General features: G+C 32.5%; 2 protein-coding genes across 2 annotated transcripts in view; one reads left to right on the forward strand and one right to left on the reverse strand.

The window, feature by feature from the left end:
• The first annotated feature begins 426 nt into the window (after positions 1-426).
• LOC111052782 (myosin regulatory light chain sqh) lies at positions 427-10366 on the forward strand. Its single transcript, XM_022339564.2, has 4 exons — positions 427-1010; positions 3302-3500; positions 6124-6353; positions 9126-10366. Exons 2-4 carry the CDS (start codon positions 3311-3313, stop codon positions 9228-9230), a joined length of 525 nt encoding a protein of 174 aa, XP_022195256.1. The 5' UTR covers positions 427-1010; positions 3302-3310; the 3' UTR covers positions 9231-10366.
• Positions 10152-17190, reverse strand: part of LOC111052781 (PP2C-like domain-containing protein CG9801) — a 44199-nt gene continuing 37160 nt past the window's right edge. The window contains exon 8 of the mRNA XM_039431382.1: positions 10152-17040. Coding sequence (XP_039287316.1) covers positions 16694-17040 — 347 coding nt within the window. The 3' untranslated portion in view covers positions 10152-16693. The remainder of the gene's footprint in view (positions 17041-17190) is intronic.

The raw sequence follows: 17190 nt of genomic DNA on the forward strand, positions 1-17190 counted from the left end.
CTATACAAAGTTCGGTACATAAATACCGTAGTTGACTATCATAAGTTAGATAACAACATCGATTTGATTTTAAAAAAAATAAAATCCCATGAATATGGTAGCCTGGTGGGTACAGTAATTTAAATCTGAAATTGAAAATAAGTTAGTATACCCTAGTGAGGTAGGGTACTGTAACTTAGTAGGTACGGTACTAAGTTTCTCATATCACAGCAATTGATAAATTTCGCAAAATAATAAACTAATATTTTTGCGAGAAAAGCTAGTATTTTTTTCTCTTACGGCACCGCAGTCTATCTCTATCACTCTATTGCAAAATAATTTCATGTTCGAAAGCTATCTCTCTTATATATACAGCAAATAGCATCATTCCAATATGGTCATGATAAAAGCAAGTTGATCTCCATATAAGGCAATGCAACTGGATAATGTTATATTGGAAAGTAGGGCAGCTTTCATCGCACATGTCAAAATAAGAACTTTGGGATGTGAGAAAGAATGAAATATTCAATTGATTCATCCTATTATAATATTGACTAATTCAAATTCCATTTTTATCTTAATTTCATTTGATTCAGTACAAAATATGAATTCAAAAATTGAACAGGTGTTCTTCGTCTCCCGCCATTGACAGAATGCTGTAGAGATTTACACTGAGATTTTGTTAGAGATTTCGTATAAAAAAGTTCAAAATAGTCTTTGTTGCTACTTGTGTTAGCTCAAACAGTAGTATTCAACTATATTTAATTCTATTAAACACTCATAAACAAACAAAATTGTGTTTAAATCTCTTTAGGCGTGGTTTTTTCAAACAAGGATTCAGGTGGCAGTGTGGTGGGGGTCGGAATTTGTTTCACAACGCAAGACAGCAGCAGGGCAGCAGCATCAGCATCAGTGTCGTCAGCGAACTAACTAAAGTAGTTGACAGCTGTATGAGTCAGACGTGTTTCGTGTTTCCTTCCTTCAACGTTTTAATTTTATTAATTTCTAGTTTTTAGTTATTTCTAATTCATGTAAGTACTATATAAGTTTTATTTTGCCTCAGGTTATATATAGAATAAATGTATCTTGCTCGAATAATTACCGAGAACATAGAAATACATATTGATTGAGCTGGTAAATATTAGCCTATCTGTAGAACAATGAAAGATTCTGATTCAAAGCAATACTAAATCTTGTTGTTTCACATTCTATTGTCAACTGTCATAAGTGGTTTTAAACATTTTCATATTAAATGTTGCAATAGTTTGTAGCCTTCAATATTAAATTTTTGAAACATAACCTTATCAGGAATCTAGGACCTATTATACTAATTATTAGGCTAAAATTTTCAATAGGTTTTTTGTGTGTTGTCTCATTTGATACATTGATAGACTATCTAAATTCAGAAAACACATTCACTTAAATTCTACCTGTAGCTTAGGCCTACTAAATTTCAATTTGTTTCAAAAAGTTTACAATAAAAATTTTTATAGGTATTCATAATAATCTTGAGGTTATCTGAATCACCACTGACGCATAATGTGATTGAATAGCAATATAATGTAATAAAAAACTTCTATTGATTGAAAGTTTGAATCTTGCTTGTTGTGTTTGCTTATTAAATTTATGCTGACTACAATTGTAGGCCTTCATAAATTGTCGATCCTGCAAAACATTAATAGCCTAAAATATGATAGGCATTCTTTTACTGTAAAGTTTTCTTTATTGATGAATGACAAATTTAGGTTATTCTGCTAATTTGCTTATTATTAAAGACAGTTTATCATTCATAAACCAATTTGAGCCTATCCTCAAGATGATCAATGTTTACCTTCTTGAGTAGTTCATAATCAATTGTTATTATTTTTGAAGGGACTGATTCAGGGATCCAAAGGTTCAAAGGTTCCTTTACAAGAACAAGGAGTTTTTGCCTAGGCTAGCATCCTATTCTTTATTTATTCTTTTTACAATGGAGCACAGATCGTCACGAGTTTGTGGGTGGAGAGACCAAACCTCACCACTGCTCAAAGAAGGGCGGCCATTTAGGCAAAACTTCTTGGTAGAGATGAGGCTTTTGACCCTGCGAAGTTTCGGAGGGGCAGAAAGAAAAAATCCAAGAGACCAGAGATGGGTAAAACTCTAGGCACAATGTGGGTCAAGAGGCTGAGTCAAGGGTAGCCGGGCGCCCTAGAGGCAACTTGGCCTCTAGAGAGAAATAGTACAAGGTATTCTTAGTTTTTCTCTCCCAAATTTAGGTAACATTAAAAGTCCGAAGGTTATCTCTTCTAGATTTCTACAAAAATTTCAGTCCAAAAATATTCATCACCTGGTTGCTTGTCGCTATCCTGTGTGAAATGCTTGGCAGTCTCTTCAGACTGATTAGTCCTCTTGACCTACGTGAGTTCCACATCTGGCCTTTTTGTAGGTCCTTCCGCTGAGAGAGGGTACGCCAAAGTGCCCCTAGGGCGTCCGGCCACCCTCGACTCAGCCTCTTGACCCACATTTGTGCCTGGAATTTCACCCATCTCTGGTCTCTTGGGTGTTTTCTTTTTTCCCCTCCGAAACTTCGCAGGGTCAAAAGCCTCACCTCTACCAAGAAGTTTTGCCTGAATGGCCGCCCTTCTTTGAGCAGTGGTGAGGTTTGGTCTCTCCACCCACAAACTCGTGACCTACGTGAGTTCCACTCCTAGCCTTTTTGTAGGTCCTTCCGCTGAGAAAGGGGGCACCAAACTGCCTCTAGGGCGCCAGGCCACCCTCGACTCAGCCTCTTGACCCACAATTGTGCCTGGAGTTTCACTCATCTCTGGTCTCGGGTTTTTCTTTTTGCCCCTCCGAAACTGCCCTGATGGGGCAGATCCCGTGGGTTTGAAGGCAAGGCAACTTCTGGAGTTGCCTTGGGGTCCATTTTAGTCGCCTCCTACGACAAGCAGGGATACTGTGGGTGAATTCAGGTTTTCAACAAATTCGATTAAGTACGATATTCGACTCAAAGCTTCCCCAACCCACAGGGGGCTTCATAATCAATACTTATACAGTAACCTTGTGTAAACAGAAAAAAAAATTCTATATAAATTTTACCTATAATATAGTTTAGGTGTCACAAAATTTTTTAAACAAAAATCTCATGAACAAATATCTTGATGTTAAAACTCGTACAAGATAAACATAAATATATAAGAAAATTTAAGGTGCACCTTTACCACGAATACTGGGTTGAGATTGAGTGGTAGAGAGGACTTGAAAGTCCTAACTCCATCAAATCAAGGTTTATTGTGATGTTTGTGATGTGACTAGTATTTCATATGAGATTTGTCGGTTGTAGCTAATCGCGATGTCGTCGAGAAAGACAGCCGGCCGCCGCGCCACTACCAAGAAGCGCGCACAGCGAGCCACATCCAATGTGTTCGCCATGTTCGACCAGGCGCAGATCCAGGAGTTCAAGGAGGCATTCAACATGATCGACCAGAATCGTGACGGATTCGTCGACAAGGAAGACCTCCATGATATGCTTGCATCTCTTGGTCAGTTTGAAAAAAATCAAAATCTTCAGTCTACCGTAGTATCACCATAGAGTTAAGATATCTTTTAATTATAATTTGTATCTGGTAACATATAGTGCTTTCAAAAATGAAAATATCTGTGATATACTGGCGTGTATCTCATCTGGAGTCAAAGCATTAAATTAGGAATTTAGTTTTAAACATTTCTTGATGATTCATCGCAAGTCAATTTATTCATATTATGACCAGTGCTACTGAAGATGATTCCGCCATGAAGATAACAAACCAAGAATACTCGTTGAGAATAATGGTTAATCTACAATAAAATAAAAAATCATCTTCTACATGTAAGGGATAGGAAATCATCACGTCTGAACTATTGAACTGATTAACTTGGAATTTTGCATAAAGATTCTTAATTTACGAGGTTGGTTATATAGGCCTATTTTCAATTCTTCAATATTTCAGTACGCTAAGCTTTTATTCCAGTTTGTCACGTGATATAAACAAACCCTTGTGGAGCACGGGTCACCTTCTTGTTTCTTAATAATTCTAATGGTCCAAAATTTTTTAGAACTCTCCATCTCTTCAAGAAAAACTGGAATGATTTGATTCATTGTACCAAATAGAACTACTCTACTTTTCACGGATGAATAAAATTATTTATTTATTATTTATCAAATAATCATTACATCACATCAATGTTTACAATGTTTATTAATTTACCTGATGAGCCAAAACAATTTATTTATATCTGTTGAATACCTTCCTCCCTTTTGGTTAAATGTAATTTATCCTGGGAAATTTACACTGCCACAAAGGACAATCATGTTGATTAATGATGAAATCAATAATAATTAATATTATTAATATATAATTAGAATTATTATATCATGTTGAGTCCGACATGAAACTCGTAACAGTTCAACTAATATTTCAGAAAATACAAATTTGACTCACTGGTGAGTGAGTCATGGCTAACTAGTATTAAATTAAATATTGAGAGAAAGGGAGGAACTTCAACACTTAACTTCGGAAACATTCAAAATATTTGTCATAATAATTTCCAATATTTGCATAATCTGTCACACCAGATATGTTTCTGATTCTATTTTTGAAGTTTGTACAATGTAGTGTGTAATTCTTGGTCGAATAAATTATTTCCATTAAAATTTTATGTATTTGTTGTCCTCCAACCAATTTGTAGTCCGGTTCCTGAGACACTTCTTATTAAATCGTATAAACCATTAAACTTATAGATAATTATATTTTGTCCTTGAATTAAGGTCCGGTTTCTGGAACACTTACTAAATCTAATAAATTATTGTAATCATTGTAGATTTCAATATACATTTAATGGCCTATTTGATTTGATAAGTGTTCTAGAAAGCGGGCCTAAGGCCCGGTTGCACAAAAGCCGGTTAAATTTTAGCTGTGATTAATTCCTCAAGAACCAATCAGAGAGGACGTCTTATAAAAAAGTCCTTCTCTGATTGGTTCTCGTGAAATTAATCACGGTTAAAGTTTAACCGGCTTTTGTGTAACCGGCACTAAGTATTTTAGTTGTTGTAAAAATAACATCACTTACATGGGCTACTTAATTCAAATTAATACGTGGGTCATCTCAAAAGTAAGTTGCACTATTAAATAAAAAATATAATAACGCACATAGTTTGTTCAAGAGGTTATATTTGAGAAGCTACATGTATCAGTCATTTTTCTTCATAATCTCCTTTAATTTCAATACATTTTTGGTATCGTGGTATAAGTTTTTTCAATCTAGTGTCATATCATTCTGCCGCCAAACTGGTTAGCCATGTCGGAACTTCTTGTATGAGATTTCCTTCGTTTGCAAAGCGTATTCCCCCAAGGTGTTGTTTCAGCTGTGGAATCAGATGAAAGTCGCTTGGAGCGAGATCAGGGGAGTATGGTGGTTGTCCGAAAACATCCCATCCAAACCCTTCAAGCATTGTCTTCGGCAATGTTCGTGATGCGTCAAGTGGATGGGTGGCCGCTTCGTTGTTCGTCGTGTGTCGTGTGCCTTCAATAAATGATTGGCGCGAACGAGAAACCATTGGCCTCAACATAACGTTTTCACCCTACACACTGCACAACTCACGATGAATTTCAGTTGCATTTTTATTGTTTTTCGTTAAAAAACGAATAACACTGCATACTTTGCAATCGGCGGTAGGAGTAAGTGGTAGCTCCATAGTGGTTTGATCGCAACTGACAAATAAGTCATGGCGGCCTCTTAGGAATTTTACAGTGCTCTAACAACACCCAGACAAAAGTTCACTGCGAATGCCAGACGTCTCCTGCCAACTGCGCGGATATAAAAAAATATTGCAACTTACTTTTGAGATGACCAGAGTAAAACCAATATAAAACTTGTAGTACCCTTTTTTAGTTTTAGTACCAATTTAAAGTTTTAAAATGTTTCAAATAAAAAGGGTACTACAAGTTTTTAAAGTATAACATGTTTTAAATAAAAAGGGTACTACAAGTTTTTAAAGTATAACATGTTTTAAATAAAAAGGGTACTACAATTTTTATATTATTTTTAAGTTTTTTATTTATTTAGTTTTTATTCTTTATTCTTTATTTAAGTTGTTTGTGTTATTTTCTAATTGTTGTCTGTCAGGCAAGAACCCGAACGACGACTACCTGGAGGGCATGATGAACGAGGCGCCAGGCCCAATCAACTTCACCATGTTCCTGACGCTGTTCGGCGAGCGGCTGCAGGGCACTGACCCCGAGGATGTCATCAAGAATGCGTTCGGCTGCTTCGACGAGGACAACACCGGCTTCCTCAGCGAGGAGCGACTGCGCGAGCTCCTCGTCACCATGGGAGATCGATTCACCGACGAAGATGTAAGTGCAAACGTCTTTTCACAATACTATACAGAGTGACCCAAGAAAAGTGTATAATAATATCGAGTGACCTGGCTGGCTCAGGTCTGGCGTAAGAGGTTTCAGGTCGCAACTGATCAATATCAGGGCCTCTGACATTACCTAACTACTGCTTGTATAACGATATAACGTGTCCATTCGAAACACGGGAGTGGCCCGAGAAAAATATCTGGCCCGGGCCAGGATTTGAACCCAGGCCTCTTAATTATAAATCTAATCCACTCGAATACTGTCACTCCTAAAAAAATAAGAAAGGTGTAACAGCCGAAGATCATAGATTCTACATGAAATTTGTAACAGAAAATGTCCAGTAAAATTTTCTTATATCGATCTTAGTTTTCGAGATATATAGATTCTTTGATATTTTTGAAAAACGTCAATAACTTGAAAACTATCTAAATCTAAAGAAAGAGGTTGGAAAGAGGAAGTAAGTTTCTTATAATTTGTTCCTTTGTTTGTCGGTTTTGAACTTTTCATGAGCGCTCAAAGTTGAAGAAAATACATTCGTCGAGTTCAAAGCCAAATTTCAAACAGTTTGATCGTTCATAAATAAAGAATTTTTTCCTCTTTCCAACCATATCCTTAGAATTAGATTTTGGCTGATTGTTCTATAGTTATATATAGTTTTTTTAGTTGTTACACTGCAATCATTGGGTATGATACAGTATTATAGAATATCTCGTCAATTGTATTTTCTTTTTGTATATCTTTTATATTTTTATTATTAAGCACTGCAACATTTATAATTATATTATTTTGCGTTTTTCAAAAACATTGTTGCAAATTTAATGTAAAAGCTATGATCTTTGGCTGTTACAATTTTCATGGAACACTGTAAAATATGCTGCTTTAATAATATATATTATAATTTAAAGCTTTTAGAGGACTATTCTGTTCATTTTCAGAACCCCTTGGTAAACTCGTGATTGTAATATAGTAAATTATTGCATTCCATTTGATTGAAAAAAAAATAACGTAAGGGTCCGTTCTGAATAATTATCCCAAAAAGGGTTTCCTCAGGCAACAATCAGCTCACTATCTACTTCGAAAACGTAAGACGCATTTGCTATCTATTCAAATTAAAGCATTGATTATTTTCAAATTGCAATAAAAGTTAATTGAATAAAAAAACTTGAAATTGTCCCAACCACTTGTTAATTTATAAATACATTTTGACGTTATTTAACTGTATATTGGAGGATGTGCTGTGGGAATAAAATATCTCATCTTATCGTAATGATAGAATGATTAGGAATGAAAAACGGGCTTAATTCATTCCAGAATTTTTATTAAAAATTGGTTCATAAAGGTTTTTTCGTCAGCATTTTCAAACACAGGTATTTTTGATCCCAAAACATTGCCAAGAAAGTTTGCATCTTGAATGTTAATAAAAGAAATCAATTCAAAAAATTCACCAACTAGAAAATAGTTTCTGGTTACCGAAACATTCAATATTAGTAGGTTTAGTAAAGATTGATAATGGTGATGTAAAATCGAAACTAGTTTTTCAAATGTTTCCTTTCAAACGGTTATGACGATTCTAAGTAGTACTCATACTCAGCATGTTCAGATATTTTCGGGAAGATAAAGCACTATGCGAACGGTTCCGTGTTTTTGTGACAGTCCTTGTATTAAGTGTCCCATGAGTTCGGTTCTTCATTTGAACAATCATAGTCTGTTCCAAAATTAATTACTCAAAATCACAAAACTCTATTACATCACTTGAAACGTCGCTGTTATTAGTTAGACTTCATGCTTCCTTTCAAATATTTTCTCAAAGTTTATATATTCCAGCATATCTTAGAATTCATTACATGCTTCTTTCATAATATTTTTTGAACTTTCATCTATTCTTGCATCTTTTAGTATTCATAAGATGGTACTTCAGTTAGTTTGTTATGAGCGTTTATTTGAATTTGTAAGAGAAATGCTCACAACTAATTTGAATAAAGCTATTTGAAATCACCCCAGTAAAGGAGCGATTTCATCCTCAGATCGCTTTAAACTGTTAGCATTGATGTTATTGATAAATGCTGACAGTATAATATTAATTTCATTTCTTGACTGTTTCCGTATCGGAAATGAAATAATTCATTTTTATCCTCGGGCCTAGCTTATCCCAACAAATAATCTTGTTTCTATTGCAGTATTATAATAAATTTCCATGCCTAACTTTATTAAAATACTTTCTAAAGATTTTATTTTTCAATAATTATTCTTTTATTCATAACCTAGTGTACAAGTAGTTTCAAATAACGCAATCAAGCAACACTACTGTTTTGTTATAATTATAAGTGTTAAAACATCAATTATTATTATTCTAGAATTTACAAATTAATAATGATAAATACTATTTTACTTGTGATATGGAGATAACTTGAATTTAAATATTTAAACTGGTGAAAGTTGCTAAACTTGCAATATTCTTCGTTATTATAATTTAGCTTAGATAGCATTAACATTATTCTCATTAATGTCGTAATGCACTCAATAAAGAGCATTGAGCTACTACTTCTTAACAAGACATTCTACTTTTTAACTGTCCTTATTATGGAAATCTTTTGCTTATCCCATTATTATGTTAACCATTATATGGTTATATGTTGAAGTGATGTCCTTTGCTTATCTTATTATTATGTTATAATAATGATGATGATTATGATGATGAAGTGATGCCTATTGAATAATAATAATAATAATCAAATTGTCTGATTTGCCGTGACTTGTTTACAGGTTGATGAAATGTATCGGGAGGCTCCAATCAAGAACGGTATGTTCGATTACATTGAATTCACACGCATTCTGAAGCATGGAGCGAAGGATAAGGACGAACAGTAGAAGTAAAACCTTATTGGATGTATCCAACTGTTTATTACTTAAAGCCAAGCAATAATCATTTTTTGCATTTATTTATAAATTCATTTTATTGGAGGGTATATCTTTGAAAACATTTTCACACTTTTACACTGATTGCCAAGATTTCTTCTATTAGGGTTCTACTTTGTCACTTGGAACTCAGCCACCTTCTAAGTATTTCTCATTTTTTCTATTCAGTTACCAGACACTTTATGGTCTATTTTCCTATGAGAAACTTGATGTTTTATTCACTACCACTGTACTTATGTTCTCTTTCCATCCAAACGATTCACCCGGCTTTTAACATCAACTTTTTGATAATGTATTATTGAAAAATTATACTTACTAATATAAAATTAGACTTTGATCTACTATATTGTTATATATTTCTTATCTTAGTAAAATATTTATGAAAAATATTTTATACATTATAATGGATAATATAATGAGATTGTGTTTTAAATATGTTTCATTACCTTTACCTTTCTCATTATCCTCTTTCGGTATTCTGTACTCATTTTATAATAAATAATTGATGTGTATTATCAAAAGGTCTTCAAGCTTCCAAATTACCAACAGAATAAACTTCTCTGGGTATTGATTTAAAATAAAAGAAAGTATATCAAGACCCAGAGGCTAATAGTTCACTCTAAGTTATTTTTATATTGATATATATTTTCTTCTAATGAGAACCTACATAGCCGAGACATTGATAAGCAAGCCTACCGAACTATTATTCTATTTAGGTTCAATTATTTTGTGCTTGGACAGTTTAACTTGACTTGAGTGTTCTTTAGCACTGGAAATGCTGACTGTTCAAAGTCGTCTCACTACAATGAATATTTCAATTCTTATAATATTATATTCCAGTATATTTTAGGCTAACAAAGAAACTCACTATAGTATTATAATAAAAAACGTTTTATTCAACACAAAAATTATACAGAGTTGTTACAACTTGTTTACATAACAGTAACTGATTATAAAAAAAAATGTTACAATATAGAAGGATACAAACGTTTTGTTAACAAATATTGAGAAACTGAGTAAATATTAATAAACTACAGTACTTCATCAGTTGTGCTTTTAACCAATAAATTGGTTTTAGTTCCCATCAAGGTACAGTAATGAATGAACAATATTGATATATCCTATATTTATTTGAGTTCTATCAATGAAATAATATCACCTGTATATATTTGGAAGAGCAATATTATAAGTTATACAAATTATAGTTACAATTAAATAATCAAGAACAGTTGTAGGGCTAATTTTAAAGAAGTTGAAAAACTTGAAAGAAATTTATTTCAGAAGGAACCCTCGGATAAAATCTCAATACTATTGAAAATATTATTCCAATATTGAAATTTGGTTGTAATATTATACGCCTGATCACTATTGTGTATAACTATATTTTCTTTCAAACAAATTTGGAATGGGTACAGACTGTAGTTGCTGAGTCCTTACACAGATTGTATTAGTTTGTATCAAATTATACTCATTTTTCTATTTTTGAGAAATTGAGCTTACTGGTTTAGTTTGTATAATAATAACGTGAAATGATTATAGAAGCAAAAAGCATCGACTCAGAACATTATACAGTAAATCTCCCACGCTTCTCGAATTGAATTGTAATAAAATTCTTAAAATAAATGCCCTTTGAACTGTCCTTGAGTAAATGATCATTATAAAACATTTAGCCTATTAGTGTATTGCAGGTATATTATAATTCAGCATTCACCAGGAACATTGATTCAAAGATAATAAAAAATGACACTTGGCCTATTATTCACTTGTACACTAAGGTAAAAATGATAAAGGATATATCTCATCAAAAAATATTATTGAGAACAACACCTAATTATTCCCAAAAGGGATGTTCAAACTAGGTATTCAATATAGGCTATATTTTTATTTTTTTAATTTGAATATATCGAAAACGAAAGTAGTTATAACGGAAATAGTTTTTCTAAAAAGAGATACTTTTTTAATAGAAAATAATTTTTCTTATATTTTCTGGACTAGTGATAATGGCTTAGATTATTTGAAAATCCAGAATCTAAATCATCTTAAATTTCTTAAATATTCTGCATTATTTAAATTGTTTATTAACAAAGTAAATATTTCAAAAGATTTTCTCAAGACACATTGAAATTGTGTTGATCCTAAAATTTCAAGACTATATTATCGATTTGAATCCAGAACATTTATGAAAAGTAGGAGAAATCTTTTTTTTTAAGATGACTATTATTTCAAGCATTAGTTTATGATAAGGCAAAACTTTTGGAAAATCATAATATAATAATATATTATAGAAGAACAAAGGTGAGAAATGGAATGTTGAAAATAAATATAAAATTTAAATATTTCAAAATAACAGTATGCTGATAAAAATCGAAGTTTAAAACCGCTCTCCAAAAGGCCCAGTTACTAATAAACTTCAAATGTTACTTCATGGGGAAAATTTTCAAGATATCGTACTTTCATAAGAGAGTGCAATTTTACAAAGACACGTCAACTTATCAAAGACATTTTTTTAATTTGATATCTCGCTATTTCTTAGGATAAGCCTGTAATATTTTTAGTCGCTCAGCAAGTGATAGGAATGTTTGGAAATCACAGGTACTAAACAAGCTATAAAATTCACAAGCAGTTTGAAAGGTACCGCAGGAGGAAGCTATCCATAAGCAGAACTTGAGCTTCATAATAGCCTACTACTGAATCTGAAACCTCCAAACAATCTTTTGATATGAAACTTAAAGGTAGAAAACTTCATTGCAAAATTATCGCTCTGAAATAAGGAACAAAGCCCAAAGCTTGTAATAAGAGAAAGTTGAACATTTAACATCCCTATTTAAACGTTCTTTTTTATAGTATATTATTTCATTCATAATGCATGAAAACGTAGGTACTTATTAGTTTGTGACGGAATTGTTGAATTAAATTTATTTTATCTACAGTACTATTTTATCACTATTACTTGAATTATCCATCAAGTTCTAAAATCATCAAGAGCACATTTTGGATTTTATACTGCGTTGCTAATATAATAAGTTGAACATATCGTATTGGAATAAGATATTGATATACAGTTTATCAATTAAAATTGAGTCTTCTCTCTTAAATGACACACTAAATTTTATTATAGAGAAGATTTTAATATCGAACAGCATTCAATCCTTAAATAATTTGTTGATGCTGTAGAGTTTAGAAGATAAATTTTAAAACCATCGTCCAAGTTGTGCTTAAATGTTAAAGAGTATAAAAACTGGAAAATTTCGGTAAGCTGCTATTTTTCTCAAAATGGAACAACGGCAATTGGCTGTATGAACAATGTCCTATCCTCTTTATATTCACTTTTCGGAATGTTGAACAAGTCAGATAGATTCTTCAATCCAATATCTAATATTTTTCAACTATAGAGTAATTATATTATTGATATTAGATTATTATATTTCAAGGAGACTATGAATATATTTTGTATCCTAACTGATATTTATCCGTAAATCCTGAGTTTCATTAGAAAATATACATCTTTAAAATACCGTACTTTAAAAAAGGTATAGAATATGGGATATCTCGCAATCTATCACAGCTAAATCTTTCACTCTTTTAACGAGTAAGCCTCGATAAACTATAAAGTCTAAAATTACAATAATTTTTATATAGCCTACTATAACTATTTCACGATAAATCTACTCCTACAAAATATATCCATATTAAATATTTAAATATAGTGTAATAATATTACTCAAGTAAAATCTCAATATAGAAACGATAGTTACATTTTTAATACATTATATTGATAACATAATCTATAATGATTCAACTTTTTAGGGTATTTTAACATTAATTAGATGATAATTTTCAACACATGATTGGTAAGAGTACTTGAATTTTAGTTTTATTCTTGACAATAATTCTAGTATGTTATTCATTTCAGCAGGAGCTAAAGAAAAGACTAAATTTAAAGAAACTCCAACGACACTTACACAAATATTATAATATAATCATCACACTCATATAATCATCTTCAGATGAACTGAATAAAACCTGCGGAAAACTAAAACAGAGATCTTCACGTTGTATTCTACATTTACAGCATAACCATAGAATAGAAATGATGCCAAGTAACTAGAATCAACAAATTCAACAACCACAAAGATGAAAACTTAAATAAACAATCAAGCAGTCGAATTTAAACAATTAAATACTTGTTTGAGAGGATATGGTTCACAAAAGTACACCTGACATAAGTGCGCGAAACACTTCTTTGTAGAAACATGATTCTTCAGTTCTTCAAATTATCAACAAAATTATGTCAAGATAAAATTATTTATACGATATTAAAATGCAAAGAAATAATAGAATTGTTTTCAGGACAATAATAGAATGAAAAACTTTCAAGATGAAAGCAAATCACTGGACTGAAAAAATATTCAATTTTTGTTGGAAAATTTCAATATGGGGAAGAAATTAGAGTATATTTAATTACTGATAGACCCTTAAATAAGATACCGTTTAGCATGATGTAGAGAATCATCGCCACATACCAAATATCGGCTAGCTGCGGATTTTAAGCCCTTCCCATACAACTCGCCTCCCCCATTTATTCGTACAATACCAGAGATCCCAAACTCAGCGAATCTCTACTAGTAGTCTCTAGTCAACAACAGGGTATTCTCACACTTCATGTCTCGGTGAGCGATGTTTTTTGCAATGAGAGTAGCACAGCCCCAATATTATCTGACTGAACCAACTTTTTGCACTGCTATCACACAATGATCTTGCGAATTGAATGTAGGTGACTTAGCAGTATATAAGTTACACTCAAATACACAGTATTTTCACAATGACTGGAATTATTCATCAGAATTGACGGCTTCTAATAAATGTAAATATTAAAAGTAGAATTAATTTTGAAAAATTAGATTTTTGATACAATTTTATAACCGCAATTATAGCTGTGAACCAACCAGGAAATTGACTGAACATAGTGTCAGACTGGAATTAATAGAAGATCTCTAAAAAAATATATTTCAAATTATTGGCAGTGAGTATTAATACTATAACAATAGGATTTCAATATAATTATTAATGGCAGCTATTTCAAGTCTGCATAACAATAGAAAGAGAATTGAACATTGAATACATTTTTAAACGGGATAAACATATAAACAAGTTTCTGACGAACATACATGTCAATATATCTAACATCAATAATATAAATGTTCACAATACTTTCAATTATAACATTGAATATTTGTACACGTTGAATAGAAATGTACAAATTTGAAAGAGAAATAATGTGGTTAATAATTACTACAAGGATACAGTGTACAAACACAGATTAACTTTTTTTAGAAAAAACGGTAATTCGCAAAATAAAATTATAGAAATACTATATTAGTACTAAATAATTCAACATATAAAATCTATTTGAACTGTTGCATGAATCTATAGACTAGTATTAATGGACGGCTATGGAGTATGACTATTCATTTAAACTATGCATTGAACTCAACAGAAACTAAATTAATGATTAATTAATTAACTAAACTAATAACATAATGCGACAAAAATTATTCAAATCAAAAAAGTAACATCAAACATCATTTTCAAGATGCGAAATTTCATACACTTACGATACCTAAATTACAAACAATATACATAGAACATCAATTTATTAATAATAGATTTGCAATATTATTGCTGATATATTTTCTCTTACGTTAATATATTGGAAATATAGTACTCTTATCAGTAAAAATAGATATCCAAGTGGGTACCATTTTTAAAATGATTTAGTCACAACATGTTTCGGCTATGATGCCATTATCAAGTGATGATAATGACATGAAACATGTTGTCACTAAATACCTAATTTTAAGAAGGGTACTTCGATTTCTATTTTTATTTATATACAAGAGTAGCCCTAAAGACTACTCTTATCAGCTATGACCAATATTTCACCGAAATACTATTTTGTATCAATATAATTTTTACACAACAGAACAGCAATTTCACACACTAATTTTTGCTTTATAAAGTATAATCGAAGTTATTTCATGGAATAAACCAACACTTTAATAAATTATTACAGGAAGGTAAAATTTAGGGCAGATAATTGTTATTATTGTTCAACGTTTAATAAGGAACACATTATTATTATTATTCATCATCAACATTGTGATCAAGTTTTTAAAGTTTTTCAACTTTAAAGCTATACTATGTGCGTCAGCATTATAGCAAAGTAAGGTTCTTATCGAATGGATAATGTAAATTTGCTAAATACATTATTTTTCTTTATAAAGTGCAATGGAGCATCAAGCAATTTAGATGGTAACCATAAAGTCAAACTTTATATAAAGCATGAAGAAACAGATTGAGGAGATGACATTCATAGAACATAATGTCTAAATTCTTCCTAATTGAAAATTTCAATCACCCTACTCAGCGGCGACAGTGAAATTATCAAGTCTTCCCCCTAGTATTTATTTTTGTACTTCTTGCCTAGTACAGTAAAATATGGTATACTTTCTTTCAACGTCTATTTTCAACCTAGAAGAGAAATAAAACTCACAAATTGGAGACAAAATATGTACCACTTTCACTACTTCTCAAGTTCGAATTTGTCAAATTTCAACTTTTCTCGTACGATATTAGAGAGAGAGAGAGCTCATCGACAATATCGATAGACGAACGTCAGCTAACCTGCAAGGGCTTACCAGAGACCAAAAATTAGAATTTCTTTCTTTAAAATTCCCAAATTGAAGAGAAAAAACTCCTCTAGCTGCATACAGACTTGAGCGCCAAGAACACCCGCATTTCAATTTTTATCAGCTGATGCTATTCTTATTATATCTGTATTTGTACAGAAACACTAAGGTAAAGATAGAATAAGCATCAGCCGATGAAAAGTGAAACACGCGTGTTCCTGGTGCTAAAGTCTGTACGCAGCCAGAGGAGTGAAAGTTGTAGAAGTTTTTTCTCTTCAATTTGGGAATTTTAAAGAAAGAAACTCTAATTTTTGGTCTCTGGTAAGCCAAATAGGCTACTTAATAGAGAGAGAGCTCATAGATATATCAACAGACGTACGTCAGCTAAACTCAAATGATGTATCAGAGACCCGAAATAGATGTTTCATTTTTAAAACACTATCCTCTTAAGAAAAGAAATAGATCTCCCAAATTGAAGACAGAATCTGTACCGTTTTCACTCCTCGTACGCTACTAGAGTACTAGAGAGAAAGAGAGAGAGAAAGAGAGACATAGCTCATTGATGCTATCGACGTATCAGAGACCCAAAATGCATGTTTCATTTTGAAAACTCTATCCACTCAAGAAGAGAATTATATCTCCCAAATTAAAGTCAAGATCTGTACCGTTAAAACTCCTCGTTTGCTACTAGAGAGAGAGCTGATCGATACTGTCGATGGACGTGGGTCAGCTAACCGGTTCGGTGACGAGGTCACCCACGTTGTAGGCAGCGACGGTGGCATGGTCCAGCTTTCCGGGGACCATGGCCAGCTTGGCACACACCTCCCTGCGACGGGCACGCTGCTTGCCGCGGGACCCGCGCGGTCCCTCGGCGTTGTCCTGGTAGAGCTCGGCGTCTTCTAGCATCTTGCGTTTGGCGGCAGTCAGTCGTGTCACAAAGTCGATCAACAGCGAGACGACCTCGCGCGCTGTCGAGCAGGGCGGTCCGTGACCCGACACGCCGTTACGCAGCAGGTCCTCAGTGCGTAGCAGCGACAGTTTGTGGCGTTGGTGCGCTTCCACGTTCGGAAGGCCTGTAACAAACCAAATCATAATCACATAATGTTTACAAGAATAAAATCAATTGTACAAAAGAACTTGAAGCTCACAATACTAATGTATGATCGTGAACTTGTACAATATTAAGAAGATAAAAAAAACTGAATTACAAAAGATAAATAATT

Source organism: Nilaparvata lugens, chromosome 6 (assembly GCF_014356525.2).
Source record: "Nilaparvata lugens isolate BPH chromosome 6, ASM1435652v1, whole genome shotgun sequence".
NCBI lineage: Eukaryota > Metazoa > Arthropoda > Insecta > Hemiptera > Delphacidae > Nilaparvata > Nilaparvata lugens.

Excerpts from the sequence above, each read along its gene's own strand:
- LOC111052782 (XM_022339564.2), top strand. The coding sequence starts at position 3,311 with ATGTCGTCGAGAAAGACAGCCGGCCGCCGCGCCACTACCAAGAAGCGC. Across the intron at positions 3,501-6,123 it reads TGATATGCTTGCATCTCTTG|GCAAGAACCCGAACGACGAC; the intron begins GTCAGTTTGAAA and ends GTTGTCTGTCAG. Across the intron at positions 6,354-9,125 it reads ATCGATTCACCGACGAAGAT|GTTGATGAAATGTATCGGGA; the intron begins GTAAGTGCAAAC and ends ACTTGTTTACAG.